This window comes from Heterodontus francisci, chromosome 18 (assembly GCF_036365525.1).
Source record: "Heterodontus francisci isolate sHetFra1 chromosome 18, sHetFra1.hap1, whole genome shotgun sequence".
Classification (NCBI taxonomy): domain Eukaryota; kingdom Metazoa; phylum Chordata; class Chondrichthyes; order Heterodontiformes; family Heterodontidae; genus Heterodontus; species Heterodontus francisci.
In genome coordinates, this window is record NC_090388.1 from 31,213,844 (window position 1) to 31,228,319 (window position 14,476).

General features: G+C 38.2%; 1 protein-coding gene across 3 annotated transcripts in view; it reads right to left on the reverse strand.

Annotated features, from left to right (window-relative positions):
* grip1 (glutamate receptor interacting protein 1) overlaps window positions 1-14,476 on the reverse strand; it is a 434,653-nt gene that overhangs the window by 107,320 nt on the left and 312,857 nt on the right. For all 3 annotated transcript variants that reach the window (XM_068050478.1, XM_068050479.1, XM_068050480.1), the window contains exons 2-4: window positions 13,038-13,118; window positions 3,811-3,946; window positions 2,281-2,426 (exon numbers count right to left, since the gene is read on the reverse strand). In XM_068050478.1, the coding sequence (XP_067906579.1) occupies window positions 2,281-2,426; window positions 3,811-3,946; window positions 13,038-13,118 (363 nt within the window). The remainder of the gene's footprint in view (window positions 1-2,280; window positions 2,427-3,810; window positions 3,947-13,037; window positions 13,119-14,476) is intronic.

Below are 14,476 nucleotides of genomic sequence, written 5' to 3' on the forward strand. Positions count from 1 at the left end.
CTTGGATGAAGGGACCAAAGGTATGGTTGCTAAATTTGCTGATGACACAAAGATAGATAGGAAAGTAAGTTGTGAAGAAGATACGAGGAGGCTACAAAGGGATTAAGGTTAAGTGAGTGGGCAGAAATCTGGCAAATGAAGTATAATGTGGGATAATGCGAAATTATCTATTTTGGCAGGAAGAATTAAAAAGCATATTATCTAAATGGTGAGAGATTGCAGCGCTCTGAGATGCAGAGGGATCTGGGTGTCCTAGTGCATGAATCACAAAAGGTTAGTCCCCAGGAATAGCAAGTAATTGGGAAAGCTAATAGAATGTTATAATTTATTCAGAGGGGAATTGAATACAAAAGTAGGGAGATTATGCTCCAGTTATACAGGGCATTGCTGAGACCACATCAGGAGTACTGTGTACAGTATAGGTCTCTTTATTTAAGGAAGGATGTAAATGCATTGAAGCAGTTCAGAGGTTTACTGGACTAATACCTGAAATGGGCAGGTTGTCTTATGAGGAAAGGTTGGACAGGCTATTATCTGCTGGAGTTTAGAAGAGTAAGAGGCGACTTGATTGAAACGTATAAGGTCTTGAGGGGTCTTGACAGGGTGGATGTGGAAAGGATGTTCCCCCTTGTGGCAGGATCTAGAACTAGGGGTCACTGTTTAAAAATAAGGGGTCGGCCATTTAAGATAGAGATGAGGAGAAATCTTTTCTCTCAGAGGGTTGTGAGTCTTTGTAATTCCTCAAAAGGCAGTGGGAGCAGAGTCTTTAAATATTTTTAAGGCAGTGGTAGATAGATTCTTGATAAGCAAGGGGCTGAAAGGTTATCAGGGGTAGATGGGAATATGGAGTCGAGGTTACAATCAGATTAGCCATGATTTTGTTGAATAGCAGAGCAGACGCGAGGGGCCGAATGCCCTACTCCTGCTCCTAATTCATATTTTCAATCATCTGGCTCCTACGGTCTGGAACCCCTCACCTAAACCCCCCTGCTTAGCTAACTCCAAGGATTTCCTTAAAACCTGCCACTTTGACCAACCTTTTGGTCATCCTTCCTAAAATCTTCTATGTCTCAGCATCCATTTTTGTCTGATTATATTTTTCGACATTAATGCACTATATAAATACAAATTATTATTTTTGACAGCAAGAAATTTCTTCAATCAGAAAAAAGGAATGTTTAATTTAAATCTCTAGATCAATGAGAAACCAGTTAGCATCACAATAAAAGAATCTTAAAGTGGACATGTGGATTTTCAAACACATACACGCACATTGCACTCATATGGACTAAAAGCTTGGATTCCTATCTCCATCATTCCAAATTGAAATAAGCATTAACGTCAAATGATTTTCTACAAATACAACGCAATTCATATTGATCCACCAAAGGGCAATGATGCTCACTTGGGCCAAGCATTTTTTTTTTGCAAGTGTTCAGAGAATTTTTATGGATCTCTTTTGTGCATTGTCCCATTATTTAATTTATACGTAGTGTATGTTTTCTACTAATCATTTGGACCCAGTTCTATATCAGTACAGAGAACTTCTATAAATACTACATAGCAAATCTTTAAGGAGTAACAAATACATATTGCAGAGAGCATCTTCTGACATACAAGTGTATTTGAGAAGTTCATTACTCCTTTATAAAAGCAATTTTTCCATGCATATTTTCCTCCCATTGCAAGAAAGTAGCTGATAGCTTATTCTAGTCAAGCAAAAAATTCTAGTTAAGCAAAACATCCACATTAAAAGAAGAAAAATCATTGAAGTCTTGTAGCAAAGATCTTTCAATTAGTTTGAACTTTAGACTATCTGTGAATCAGACACACGGCATCTCTTGACCACCACAGAAAGCAATCTTATAAAATAGCATTGCACATATGCCGTTATGCTACACACGCAGAGAGGAATTTTTCTCTGCATCCTATTCTCCCAGATTTGGTATTTTAATTTTGTGCGATTGTTGATTGATTTTAAAAGTAAGCTGGTCTTACTGTTAGTAAACAGATTTCTGAAAATACTGAGAACGTTAATGCAAAGTTCTGTGTTTTAAATATTTATATTCCAATATTAATGTTAGAAAAGTATTTTTTAATTGATTGAACTGGTTGTGCCTCAGCTTCCCTATTAAATGCATAAAAGAGTTGAATTAAAATAAATGTCTGTCTTTTCAATATTTATGTTTGATTTCAAATACAATATCAACTTTATCAATTCTTAATTCAAGCTTTTCAATTGCAAGTTACTGTACTAATCTTAATTTAGAAGATACTTACAAAGAGGAGGGAGTTCATATTCCACCTCAAGGACAACTCTCTCACCAACATTCTTCAGGAGACTGATGATCTCATCATGCCTGAATTTTGTTAAGTTGATTCCATTAACAGATTTGATGTAGTCGCCAATATTTAACTGATCACTTCTGCAAGAGAATGACATAGCACATCATCAGGCCAGCAGGCATCTTGCTTCAGACAAGGCAAAGTAGTATTCAATTGGCCTAAGTCTAACTGTCTCTTTAACCTCTTCATTAAAAAAAATTCCTAAAATGTTTGAAATATTTTAACTGAAAATACTATTGCACTCCTACAGTTCTTAAGAGTAACCAAGTTAAATTTTCACTCAACTAAAATGCTCAGGAAGAGTGATCTCCGATTCCACCTGAAGTATCAAAACAGTCCTTCAATGCTCTGTCGTGAATAAATCTTTACTGCTGCAATTTTTAGAAGTACTATCCTCGTCCATTATCACCAAATTGATTGTTTCTTCAAGTTGTCATGGTCAAGAAACAAAAGTCTTGACAACAATATTTGAGATTTTAAAAAATATATATAACAATGAGCTTGCATCTGAAATATTTCGGCTGATTTTAACATCATCCACCTGGCAGAAACTTGGTGGGTGGGCCAGTTAAAATGGCACAAGTTAGTCACCTGCCCATAGTATGTACGGGTTTCGTATCATAGCAAATACTTCTTTGAATACTTCCCGTTGTTTGCAGTTTTATCCATTAACAGTTCAGCCCAGGTTACTGCAGTCAATTTATTTCTCACCACTTCAAAGTTTGCCACATATAAATTTAAAACTTTGGTTTATCACCCTCCCTCTCAAACCCAATATCAAATTCAAACATATTATGGTCACTATTTGCAAGGTGCTCCTTTACTGTCACATTGTTAACTAATTCTGGTCGTCATCACTATGGCCTGTTCCCTTGTCGGTTCTAACATATATTGTTCTATAAAACTGTCTCAAATACATTCTAGACATTAATTGCCTTTACTACTTGAGCTGCTTTGCTTATCCTTCATTCATGTGAAAATTAAAATCTCCCGTTGTAACCATATTATTTTTACTACATGCTTTGCTGATTACTTTACTACATATAAACTATAGGATAACTCAAATTATCTTAATGTATATATAATTTTGAATTACTAGCAGTAGAATGTATTAATGCAGTTTTGAAATATATCAGAAACCCATGATTTCATGTAGTCTGTCGCCAGGACAATTAATTTAAATTATTTCTCAAATCAGCAAGAATTATTCCAAGCTAAAAATGACTGGTGCTTCCTCATAATCCTGCAAAAAGAATGGTTTGCAATTACACAGGAGCTGTATTTTCACAGCCCTAGCCTGCCAGTGATGGAAATGTAAGAAATTTCAGAAGATGAAACAATTGAGAAGCACAAAGCACAAATTTTAAAAAGTGCTCTGCACAAAAGACTCATGAACCCAGTGAAACACACTCAGCTGTAATCGTTCATTGCCCTCGGGTAATATGTCACAGTAGCTTTGGTTACCTCGCAGCAATTCCTCCAGGCCGAAGATTGGATACTCTTGGTTTCCCTTCCTTGTCTATTCCACCTGATACTGTGAGCCCCAGGGTGCTGCCTTCTTTTTTCATCAACTCTACTACAGTTTGACCTTTGAATTCCTCTGTGGATAGAACACTTCAATTGTTAAATAACAAATACAACAAGTTTATTAATGCCCATTTCAGAAAGTAAAATGATTTACACATGTTCAATATTTCAGAATGTTTTCCTTTTCTCCTCACCAATTTTCTTCTCTCCTGAAGATGTTGACTACTCACTAGGGGACTGTTCTATGGATACCTTGCCCAAGTGGTCATTTTGCATAAGTCTAGACAGTAGGTGTAAGCCTAGACAGTAGGTGGCAGCAAGCAATGGGGAAGGCAGAAGCTCAATCCTCACCTGAAATCCACACATGCAATTACATTAGGGGTTATTGGACAACAGGAGTAGGGACCCTGACCAATTTTTACCATACAACTCTGGGGCACAAAACCCATTTGTTGCAGCCTACCATTAAACCAGCTCAGACCAGGAATCAAACCTGACCTGTGTGTCTTAGGCTACTCACTGGTTAAGCTTGCTGAACTAACAAGAGATCAAGTGATTGAATCATTACCTATTAATATCCTGCGATGATTATCAGAGCAAGAGTGTGATTAACCAACAAGTAACTGAATTATTGTTGAAGCGGATTTGATTCTAGAATTTAAAAGAAATGCTTTAAGCATCAGAAAAGCGTCCATTAGCAAATTATTTGTTGTACAATCAAAAAAAACCTCACTGTAATTTGAACATCCCAAACAATGCCCGATTCAAAATGTAAACAACCAGGTATCCAATGTACAGTTATGTATGCTCCCTCGTTCAATGTAAAAGCTTTGTCTCAGAGGATGTTTAAACAAGGACTGATAAGAATTGTATTTAATAAAGTGAATATGCTGCCTACATCTATCTTCATTGTATAGTGTGTCTGACTTCAATATATCTACCAACAGTTCTGGGAACTGAGGAAAAAATCTAATTGAGAAAAATAAAAATAAAGATGTGAGTGAACTGTTTGCACCCGGGGCTAAAGTGGGATATTATCGTATTGTCATGCCAACGTGCTTTGTCGAATGATAATGTTTTTTTAATCCACTGACTGGAGCTCTGAATGTATTTATTTTTAAGAAATTTAGAAAGGAACAGATAAAAGATGACTTTGCTAGCAGCTTAAGATGGCCACCTAATTTGCAATACTGTATCCTACATTGCAAGGCCTGCGAGGTGGAGATGAAAGTCTGCTCATCCCAGCAAGAACCAAGGCCTAGGAAGTTTAAGGGAACTGCCTGTTCTTTTTGGCAAGAAGAAATACACCACTGATTACCATGCTTGAATTACTGAGTGACTGTCATGTGACAAGCACCCCTCTTCCCCTCCACCCCCCCCCCACCCCCCCAACTCTGCGATTTTAAGCCAGTGTTTCTCTGCAGAAGCAGGGAGAAGCATCTGGACTCTGAAACGTGCAGACCCAAGTGGGGTGGGGGGGGGGGGGTCCCTTCTCTCTCTCTCTTCATTCCAGCTTGCAAGTTTCAAATCCTGCCAGTTGACTGACTACGTTTGCATACTCCGGCTACAATCAGAAACCCCTTTGGAGGAAATCATCCGCATCGCTGACTCCAAGAGACCCACCGAATCAGACATCTACTTCTTCAAACTAAAAGCCTCAGGACCACCTAATTCAGCTCGAAGCTAGCCGAATCACCAAACTCCACAGAGCGTGAACCTCTTTTTTATGGGCTCTAACTTGACAAATCTACCCTTCCCCACCCTGTAACCTATTTTTGTGTGTGAGAATCTGTAATGTGCGTGTGAAAATTGGCGCGTAGTTTATTATTTTAATTAATTCAGTTTAAGTACAATAAAGTTAATCTCTTAATTTGTTAAACTCAAGAAAACCTCTCCGATTACTTACTTGCTATGATCATAGCAAGAACCAATCAAACACCTACTGAATTGGCCAGTACATCCACTTTTAAAGAAGAATTAAACCTGTTATTGTCAAACAAGGAGAGGGAAAAGAGGGAAGCCCTTTGACCCCTCTTCACCTGACCATAACAGTATGTATTTCAAAGCAAACCTGCAGGTAGAAAACAAGTTCCAGCTCTACCTACATTTACAATGCAGGGAAGAATTCTCTGCAGTTGCAAGCTTTTCTCTCAATTACAGGAGAGCAAGGTAGAGCAAAAAGGAAAACGGTGGATGCAGGGTCTACCCACCATTCATAGCAACAACGGAACCCTCCCATTTGAATTATGAAGTATAGTTTTAATAGGAAAAGGAGAAGATATAAAGAAGGTGCCCACACAAGTAGATAAGAGCATTAAAATACTTGATTTTCGATCTAGAAACACACAGTACAAAAGAATGAAGGTTAAGTTGAACCTCAAAAAAACCTCAATGTTGGACACAGTTGAGAGTATTGTGTACAATTTTGAACACTCAACTATGGGAAGGATATAAAAGCAATGAAAGAGGTACAGTGTAGATTCACTAAGATGTCACTGTGATAAGGTGCCACAGATATGAAAAGAGACTTGAGAAGACTATAGTGCTTTTTTCAGCAGAACTGGCTAAAGATGATCTTCAGTGAGATTTTCAGAATTATAAAGAGTTATGAAAAGGTAACTGGTGATAATTTTTTTCCACTGAGAGTGAGAGGGCAGAAATCTTAGAACAATCACAAAATGAATTGAAGAGGAATTTTTTTTTAAAACACCAAAAGGTCATTAAAATGTGGAATTCTCTGTTGCTAATTCTTTTAAAGTGGAATTAGAAAATTGCTCGAAAAAGAGGATTATTAAAGACTAGGATTAGATACATTGTCTCATGTGGAGATAAACACCAATGTGTTGAATTCCCTGCTTCTGTACTGTAACTTTCTATGATCCTAGGAGGTGCAACTCATTTGCTTTTATGAAGGCTTAAGAATATCAGTAATTTGAGACAGTCACATCAGCCGTAATAGGAGAACAAAGTCCAATTGAAGCACAGACTGGACACCCCTTATGACACATTTTGCGTGCAGCATGTCGCTTTTAACCATATTTACATTTTTGATGTGAAGCAATGCCACAGGTTTACAGCCATAATTCATGATTAAAGATTTGTCCAATGTTGCCAGCTTTGTTTCTTATGGCAATCAACATTGTTTATGGCTTTCTCCCTTTTTCTCTTTTTCCTATCTCCTGAAAAAACTAGCAGTAAGGCATCCATGTACAACACAGATAAAAGCTACAGCTAAAGCAATCTATGACACACTGTGAAGGCGAGTAGAATTGTAATAATTACTCATATCAGAATGAATGTTCTGGTCTGAGGATATCATTAGTTTGTCAATAAGAAAAGCGAATAAAACAACTGCAATGGCCTTCTGGAAACGTCAGCAGCTGATAAAACAAGACACTGCAGTGTGTACAGCGTGTTATGTGAAAACTAACACAAGTAGAAAGCCTTGCAATAGAACCACATTAAAATGGTGTTTTTAGGCATTTCACAGATAGTGCGTAATGGAACATTTTGTTAGTGACAATGCACTTTATAATTCCAATTTCTATTAATGAAGGGTCCATAAACTATGGCCAGGTATTTCCTCAGAGCTACTCTCATTCCAGCTGCATTATTTCACTAGTAGTGTAGTGGCAATTTAATTTACATACGTAAACAGGACTTGTAGCACATTTCTGGAGAATTAATGCCGGCGGAGTGGGAACAGCTCAAAGAAATTCCGAGAATGCACAGTGGCGCAGTGGTTAGCACCGCAGCCTCACAGCTCCAGCGAACCGGGTTCAATTCTGGGTACTGCCTGTGTGGAGTTTGCAAGTTCTCCCTGTGTCTGCGTGGGTTTCCTCCGGGTGCTCCGGTTTCCTCCCACATGCCAAAGACTTGCAGGTTGATAGGTAAATTGGCCATTATAAATTGCCCCTAGTATAGGTAGGTGGTAGGGAAATATAGGGACAGGTGGGGATGTGGTAGAGAATATGGGATAAGTGTAGGATTAGTATAAATGGGTGGTTGATGGTCGGCACAGACTCGGTGGGCCGAAGGGCCTGTTTCAGTGCTGTATCTCTAAACTAAACTAAAACTAAATGTCAGTGTTGTATCAAAGGTACTGGTAAGTTGAGGTGCATGCCAACATTGTACTTGAATATCTGCAACATAATAGGCGATATGTATTGGGCGACCAGTAGATATTATATTTATTTGACAAGCAGACCAAATGTGTTTCTGCTCACTTATGAAGGATCTGAAGATTTTTGGCTGTAGCTTCATCACTAAGTTTAAAGCTCAATTAAACTATTTTCAGAATGCTGGAGTGCGAAGAATGGATGAAGGGAAAGAATGGATTCTCTTGTTGGAAAAATGGCTGTAGATGGTTGCATTATTTTTTAAATGCCTCTACTTGTTAGTTGACTACAAGAAGTGGAAATACCAAAATTATTGGTACTGCCTTTGTGTTACCTCAGCTCAGATCCATGTTTGGATGAAGTCTTTGACAAGGGTAAGAGCTGAAAGGCACCAGCAGAAGCTGAACTGAGCATTGGTAAGCAGGTTATTATTCAGTAAGCAATGAATCCTTCTACTCTACTGATGATTGACAGGTCAGTCATTGGCCAGGTTAGATTCATCTTGTATTTTGTGGATAGGAGAAAGCAGTGCAATCTTCCACATTTTCGGGTGGATGCCAGTGCATTAGCTGGTACTGGAACAACTTGACGGTGGATGCAATCAGGCCTGCAGCGTACAGTTGGGGTGCTGTCAGATTCCATGGCTTTGGTTCTGTCCAGTGCATTCAAACACTTCTTAATTTCACATGAAGTGAACCAAGTTGGCTGGACAGAGACATCTCCAATAGTCGAAACCAAGTAGAATTATCCACTTTGCATTTCTGGCTTAAGACACTCGCAAACATTTCAGCCTCGCCACTTGCAGTCACATGGTTGGCTCTACCACAGTTGACGATGGGAATGCTTATGGAGCTTCCTCTTCCTCTTAATTGGTCGGTTACCCATCACCATTCTTGACTGGATGTGACAGGGCTAGAAATTTGAACTCATTACCATACGTTATTAATCTAGTACCATAACCATTACATTACTGTACCAAATTACTTACTTACTATCTTAATACAATAAAATTCCTTGAATAATTTTAATCAAAAATACTACAGCACAGGCTTAACATTATTTAACTGCCAACAATGTCAGCACAAAATAATGGCATGATCAAAAATAGGAACATTTTTCAATGGCAGCTTTTACAATTGAGAAGCATTCTTTGTACTGGTAATTGTTCAAATAGCCATCAATCAATTGCATTATTCACTCCCAGGGGTGCAATATACATCAAGTCAATAGGCGGTACAGGCAGAGTTTTAGACAAGTGCAATCATTTTTGCATGAGCTAAATTGACTGATGCAAGTTTATCACGTTGTAACAACCTTCAACGTGGATCACAAAGGATTTAAGTGTGATAAAATACAGGACTATAAATATAAATGATTTTGCTGCATAACTAGAGGCAATGGGACAATTAATTGCACTACTTTTAACAAGGCATACAAGATCCTGGGCTTTATAATTAGGTACAAAAGCAAGGAAATTATGGTGAACCTTTATAAAATACTGGTTCGGCCTCAACGGGAAAAATATGCCCAATTCTGAGCACTGCACTTTAGGAAAGATATGAAGGCATTGGAGAGGGTGCAGAAAAAAATTTACATGAATGGTTCCGGGGATGAGAAACTTCATTTACATGGCTAGATTGGAGAAGTTGGAGCTGTTCTCCTTAGTGAAGAGAAGGTTGAGAGGAGATTATATAGAGGTGTTCAAAATCATGAGATGTCTGGACAGAGTAGATAGGGAGAAACTGTTCCCATTGGTGGAAGTGTTGAGAGCCAATGGACAGTGATTTAACATGACTGGCAAAAGAACCAGAGGCAACATGAGGAAAACATTTTTTTTTTAAACACAGAAAATTGTTAGGATCTGCAATGCACTGCTTGAGAGTGTGGTGGCTTTCAAAAGGGATTTGGATAATTATTTGAAGAGAAAAGATTTGCAGAGTTACAGCGAAAAGGCAGAGGAGTGGGACTAGCTGAGTTGCTCTTGCAGAGAGCTGGCATGGACATGATGGGCCGAATGGCCTCCTTCTGTGTTGTAACCATTCTATGATTACATTTGCCTGAACTCTGTTTAAAATCAGCTGGTCTCAGCTGCACTGGTTAGAGCAGTTCAGACAATGCCACATTTTCAACAACTTTGGTTACAGGAAACTGTGCCTGATGGAAACCAAACATCCCAGTCATTGCAGCTCAGTTTTAATGTGCATGCTGCCAAATCATGTGTGCTGTGTTGGATCAGAATTCAGATGGAAAGGAAGAGAGATGGTGACTCAAATCAACCACACACTTTAAATTAGGGTCATGCGTAAGTCCAAAAGTGCAAAGAGTCATTCATCAAAATGTTAGAATTAACATAATCCAGGCAATCAATCAAATGACAGCTTCAACAAGGATTCTGCAGTGTTTCCTGTGGATGTAGGAGTAGTTTCTCGTCAGTCACTCTGACATTATCCCACGCTATAGTGCATACAGAAGGAGGTAGAGTAACTGCTGATAGATGCCTGAGAGTCAGCACTCAATGTAAATAGCATTACATGGGGGGGAAGAGAGAAAACAATGGTTAAGGCACCATTGCCTCATGCTCTCTGAAAATAACATCTATGATTTATTTATATTCCAGGCAAATAAATCTGAAATATGAATATGCACATCACAGTGGAAACATGTTGATACAGGATGCAATTACCCTGCTTAGTTTCTTACTTTAGCGAAGGTGCCTACTGGAATTTAAAAAAACATTTACAAAGAATGAGATTATGATTGGGCCACACGTCAGGCAAAGGAAATCTCCCCCAATGTTTCCAATGCTGGATCTATATATGAAGACTTAAGTTACACAGCTGTGTGCAATGATTTAACTTCCCGCCCAGTTTAATACAAAAGTTACATGAATAACTCTAGTAACTCGGGCTTATTAACGATGAAGCGTAGTGCTGTATGACCTCTAGTGTGCACAATCCATGAGTATTTCCATCTGCATGTACTGTGCATCACCAGCCTTGGGCAACAAACATCTCCATCCTCAGCACAAAATCTTTTTAGACAGTAAAGTAACATACTGTATTAAAATGTAAGCTTCTGACAGTATGAATGCTTTTCCTGATAACAAAAATTAAGCTCCTACCATTGCAGGTTTCATTTTCAAAGGTTACTTTTATTGGCTCTCTATTAATAATTTGAGAGTGCTGGAACTCCAATATAAACATGAAGCCTACAGCCTGAGAATGTACATATATATATTCAGCCAGTGTACTATAAATAGTAATCTGGTCTGATCGGCATTAATGCAATATTTTTCATCATATAGCCATTGATATACAGAATGTGACCCATTAACCTGCATTGTTGTTCAAAGATCTTAGAGTAGGTTAAAGGTTCAGCACAACATCGTGGGCCGAAGGGCCTGTACTGTTCTATGTTTTATGTTCTATGTTCTAAAAGTACTTATCGGTGCCTGCAGTTGGAATGAGTAGTTACCACTGGAAATGGTCATGAAATTAAATGACTGCGTTCATTAGATAAAATAAGCCAGTTAAAACATTGTAATTTTTTTTAAATTGGCATCATTTTCTTTTTAATACCTTTAATGTAGTAAAACATTCCAAGAGCTTCCCAAGAGTGTATACCAACAAAAAGTGATATCAAGCCAAAGAGATCGTGGAAGAGGCAACTAAAACCTAAGTTAAAGAGATAGGTTTTAAGGTGAGTTTCAAAGTAAGAGAGAGATAGAGATTTAGGAGCGATGTCCAGGGCAGCTAAAATTCCTAGGCAGTTGACGGCATGTCACTCCCTCCCACAATGACCGCCCCCCCCCCCCCCCCCCATGACAGGGTGAAGAAATTTTTAATGTTTAGTCATTAAACTTCTCTCGAGCTGTTATGAATAAACACACTGATTGTGACAATAGATGTGCATATTTGCAGAGAACCAGACACGAATTTCCTTTCGTTTACTGCACAGCTGGGTTCTAGGAAATGCATTGCCAAAACGGTCAGCAAACCCAAGACCCACAGTTGATTGTTGTTCCTTTTTATTGGTATGCCGGAAATTCTTGGTGGCCTAAACATGATTAGAATTCAAGTACCTTCAACTAGATGAATAATGTATCTATTTGCTCTTTGCAGAGTAGCCCAATCACTCTTGCCTGTACTGTATTCCATTCACAGCAGCTGGATAAAAGTATCAGAAATTTCAGCTTATTCAAGAATGCATGCTTTTTCTTTTACAGCCTTATCCAAAACTAGTGTGTCCCACTGCATTATTATCTGGTTCATATTTGGAAAAAGACAGTGACTTTTGTTGCACAGTTCAGTAAAAGTGTTTGTGTGGGTGTATGTTTTCTCTCACTTTCCAGTATTTTGCACGGAATTGGAAGTAGAGCAGACTTCCTTCCTCCCGAGGTTGAAGATTCTGAGACCCAGGGGATGGGGTAACTAGATACCATCCAAGGTTTAAAGGAGACCCCTGTAAATGATATGTCCCAATACTACCCCATCCACTGTATTTGCCTAGAGGACTCAGGAAGCCCAAGTTTATACCTCAACTTTTGTCACTGTTCTTTTAAGGAAAATAGTTTTCTGAAAAAATACATTTCAACAGGCTAAATAGAGTGTAATGTGGCATAGAGGGGGTACTTCTGCAGCAGAAATCGGTATAGAAAGTAAAAATATTAGGATTCTTTGTTAGATATTCCCAGAATCTATGAATAAATCAATGCTCCATGATTCTGTCCCTCCCTCTAAAGCTAGTTTTAACAAAAATCAATAGATTATTTGTGCAGAGCTCACAGAAAAAAAAAATACAAAGGAAACAAAATCACTATTTCTGATTAGTTGTTCGTGATCCCATCTTTGAGAACATTGGGATGTTTGTCAAAGTCAACCAGGGAACACAATCTAAGATCCTTTGAAGGGTAGACATGGTCATTCAGAAGAATGCCATATTTCAAACCCGTCTGTAGATGATACATAAGCACATCCTCCCAAAGGGGTATTTTTGAATATGGTGCCAAGCTGCAGAACAGATCACTAACATACAGATTAGACTTACCTGGGATACTTTGTCTTCTAACTGCCAAAGTGCCTTCTGAAGCTTTTGCTGGGTTTGTAGATTTGGCATATGGTCCCTCATCTGTAAAATAAAAATATCGGATCTGTCTAATAGAATTATGAAAAGGATTTCAGTTTTGGAGACAAAATTATTCTGTGAGCTACAATGCAGTATACTGACATGATCAGTCAGCAAAGCCTTAAGCATTAACATGGCATGGCAAATCACTGACAGATCTACAAAAAAAAGCCACACAATCTTGCTAACATTAGCCTAGCATCATCAAAACATGACTGGTTTCATATTTAAGAGACCAGCAAGGCTGGGAAATAAATGATGGAAAAATATATTACTAATGACAGAAAAAAACCAGCAATTACCACGGTTCCGACAAGGACCATCAAGGATAAAAGTCAATGCAAATTACATTAAGTACCACACCAATATATTCAATAAAATGCAGCAATCTATTTAAATCAATATTTCAGTGGTTTGAAAAGACAGTAACAGTCAAATTGCCCATCTGTGAAGCAATGTTTATCTATCCCAGACAGGGTACACTTACTTTCTCAGTCATGACTAATTGATATATTTTGTTGTCTACATATCAAATTAAAAGGAAATTCATAGTTTTATTGAGGGTGCACCGCAAACATTATTTTGGAAACTCACTCTTTAATCTGCACAATAGCAGTAACATAACTGAGTTGATGATAACTAAATAAGCATTTTGTCAGGTATAGCATTCTTAGATGTATTGAAAACCTGTTGTAGGCTCAATACATAAAAGCATGCAGCCTGTGTAAAATACAGCTATAGACACATCTATGCAAAATCCAGTGGAGTTTAGGTTTACAATGAGCTGTCTGCATTTCATTGAACTGTTTGGTTTAAATAACTGAATTTCAGATTCTTCCAAAGCAAATGGACAAGGGTAGGCACCAACATGTTGCACCACGGACATCTGACAAAATTATTTACTCAGCCACAAACAGGGCTGGGGGGAATTAATCAGTATATAAAGCGTACAATCAATGTAATGCCATTAAAATGCAGTCTTATTTAGAACACATTTCTCCCTATAAAGTAGCTAAGCATACAAACATCAATGGAGAGCAGCACAACTGTACTAGCAAGTTAGCAAGCAAAATAGTATGCGATGCCAATGCAAATTACTTTTGTTGACAGAATAGAGCTAGTTGCACCATGTCACGGGGTGGTAGATGAACCTTATCGGATGACTTCTGCGGATTCATACTGTGTCAGGAATGCAAATTCATCCAATAAACCATAAAACTGAAGGAGAGGATTGGTTATTGAGGTGAGGCAGTAGGAAAAAAATCAGCAATAGGAAGACAGACCATTTCTCACACTGCTGTTGTCACAAGACAATTTGACCCGTGGTCAATGTTTGTGCAACTTCTCCACCTGCTTGTATT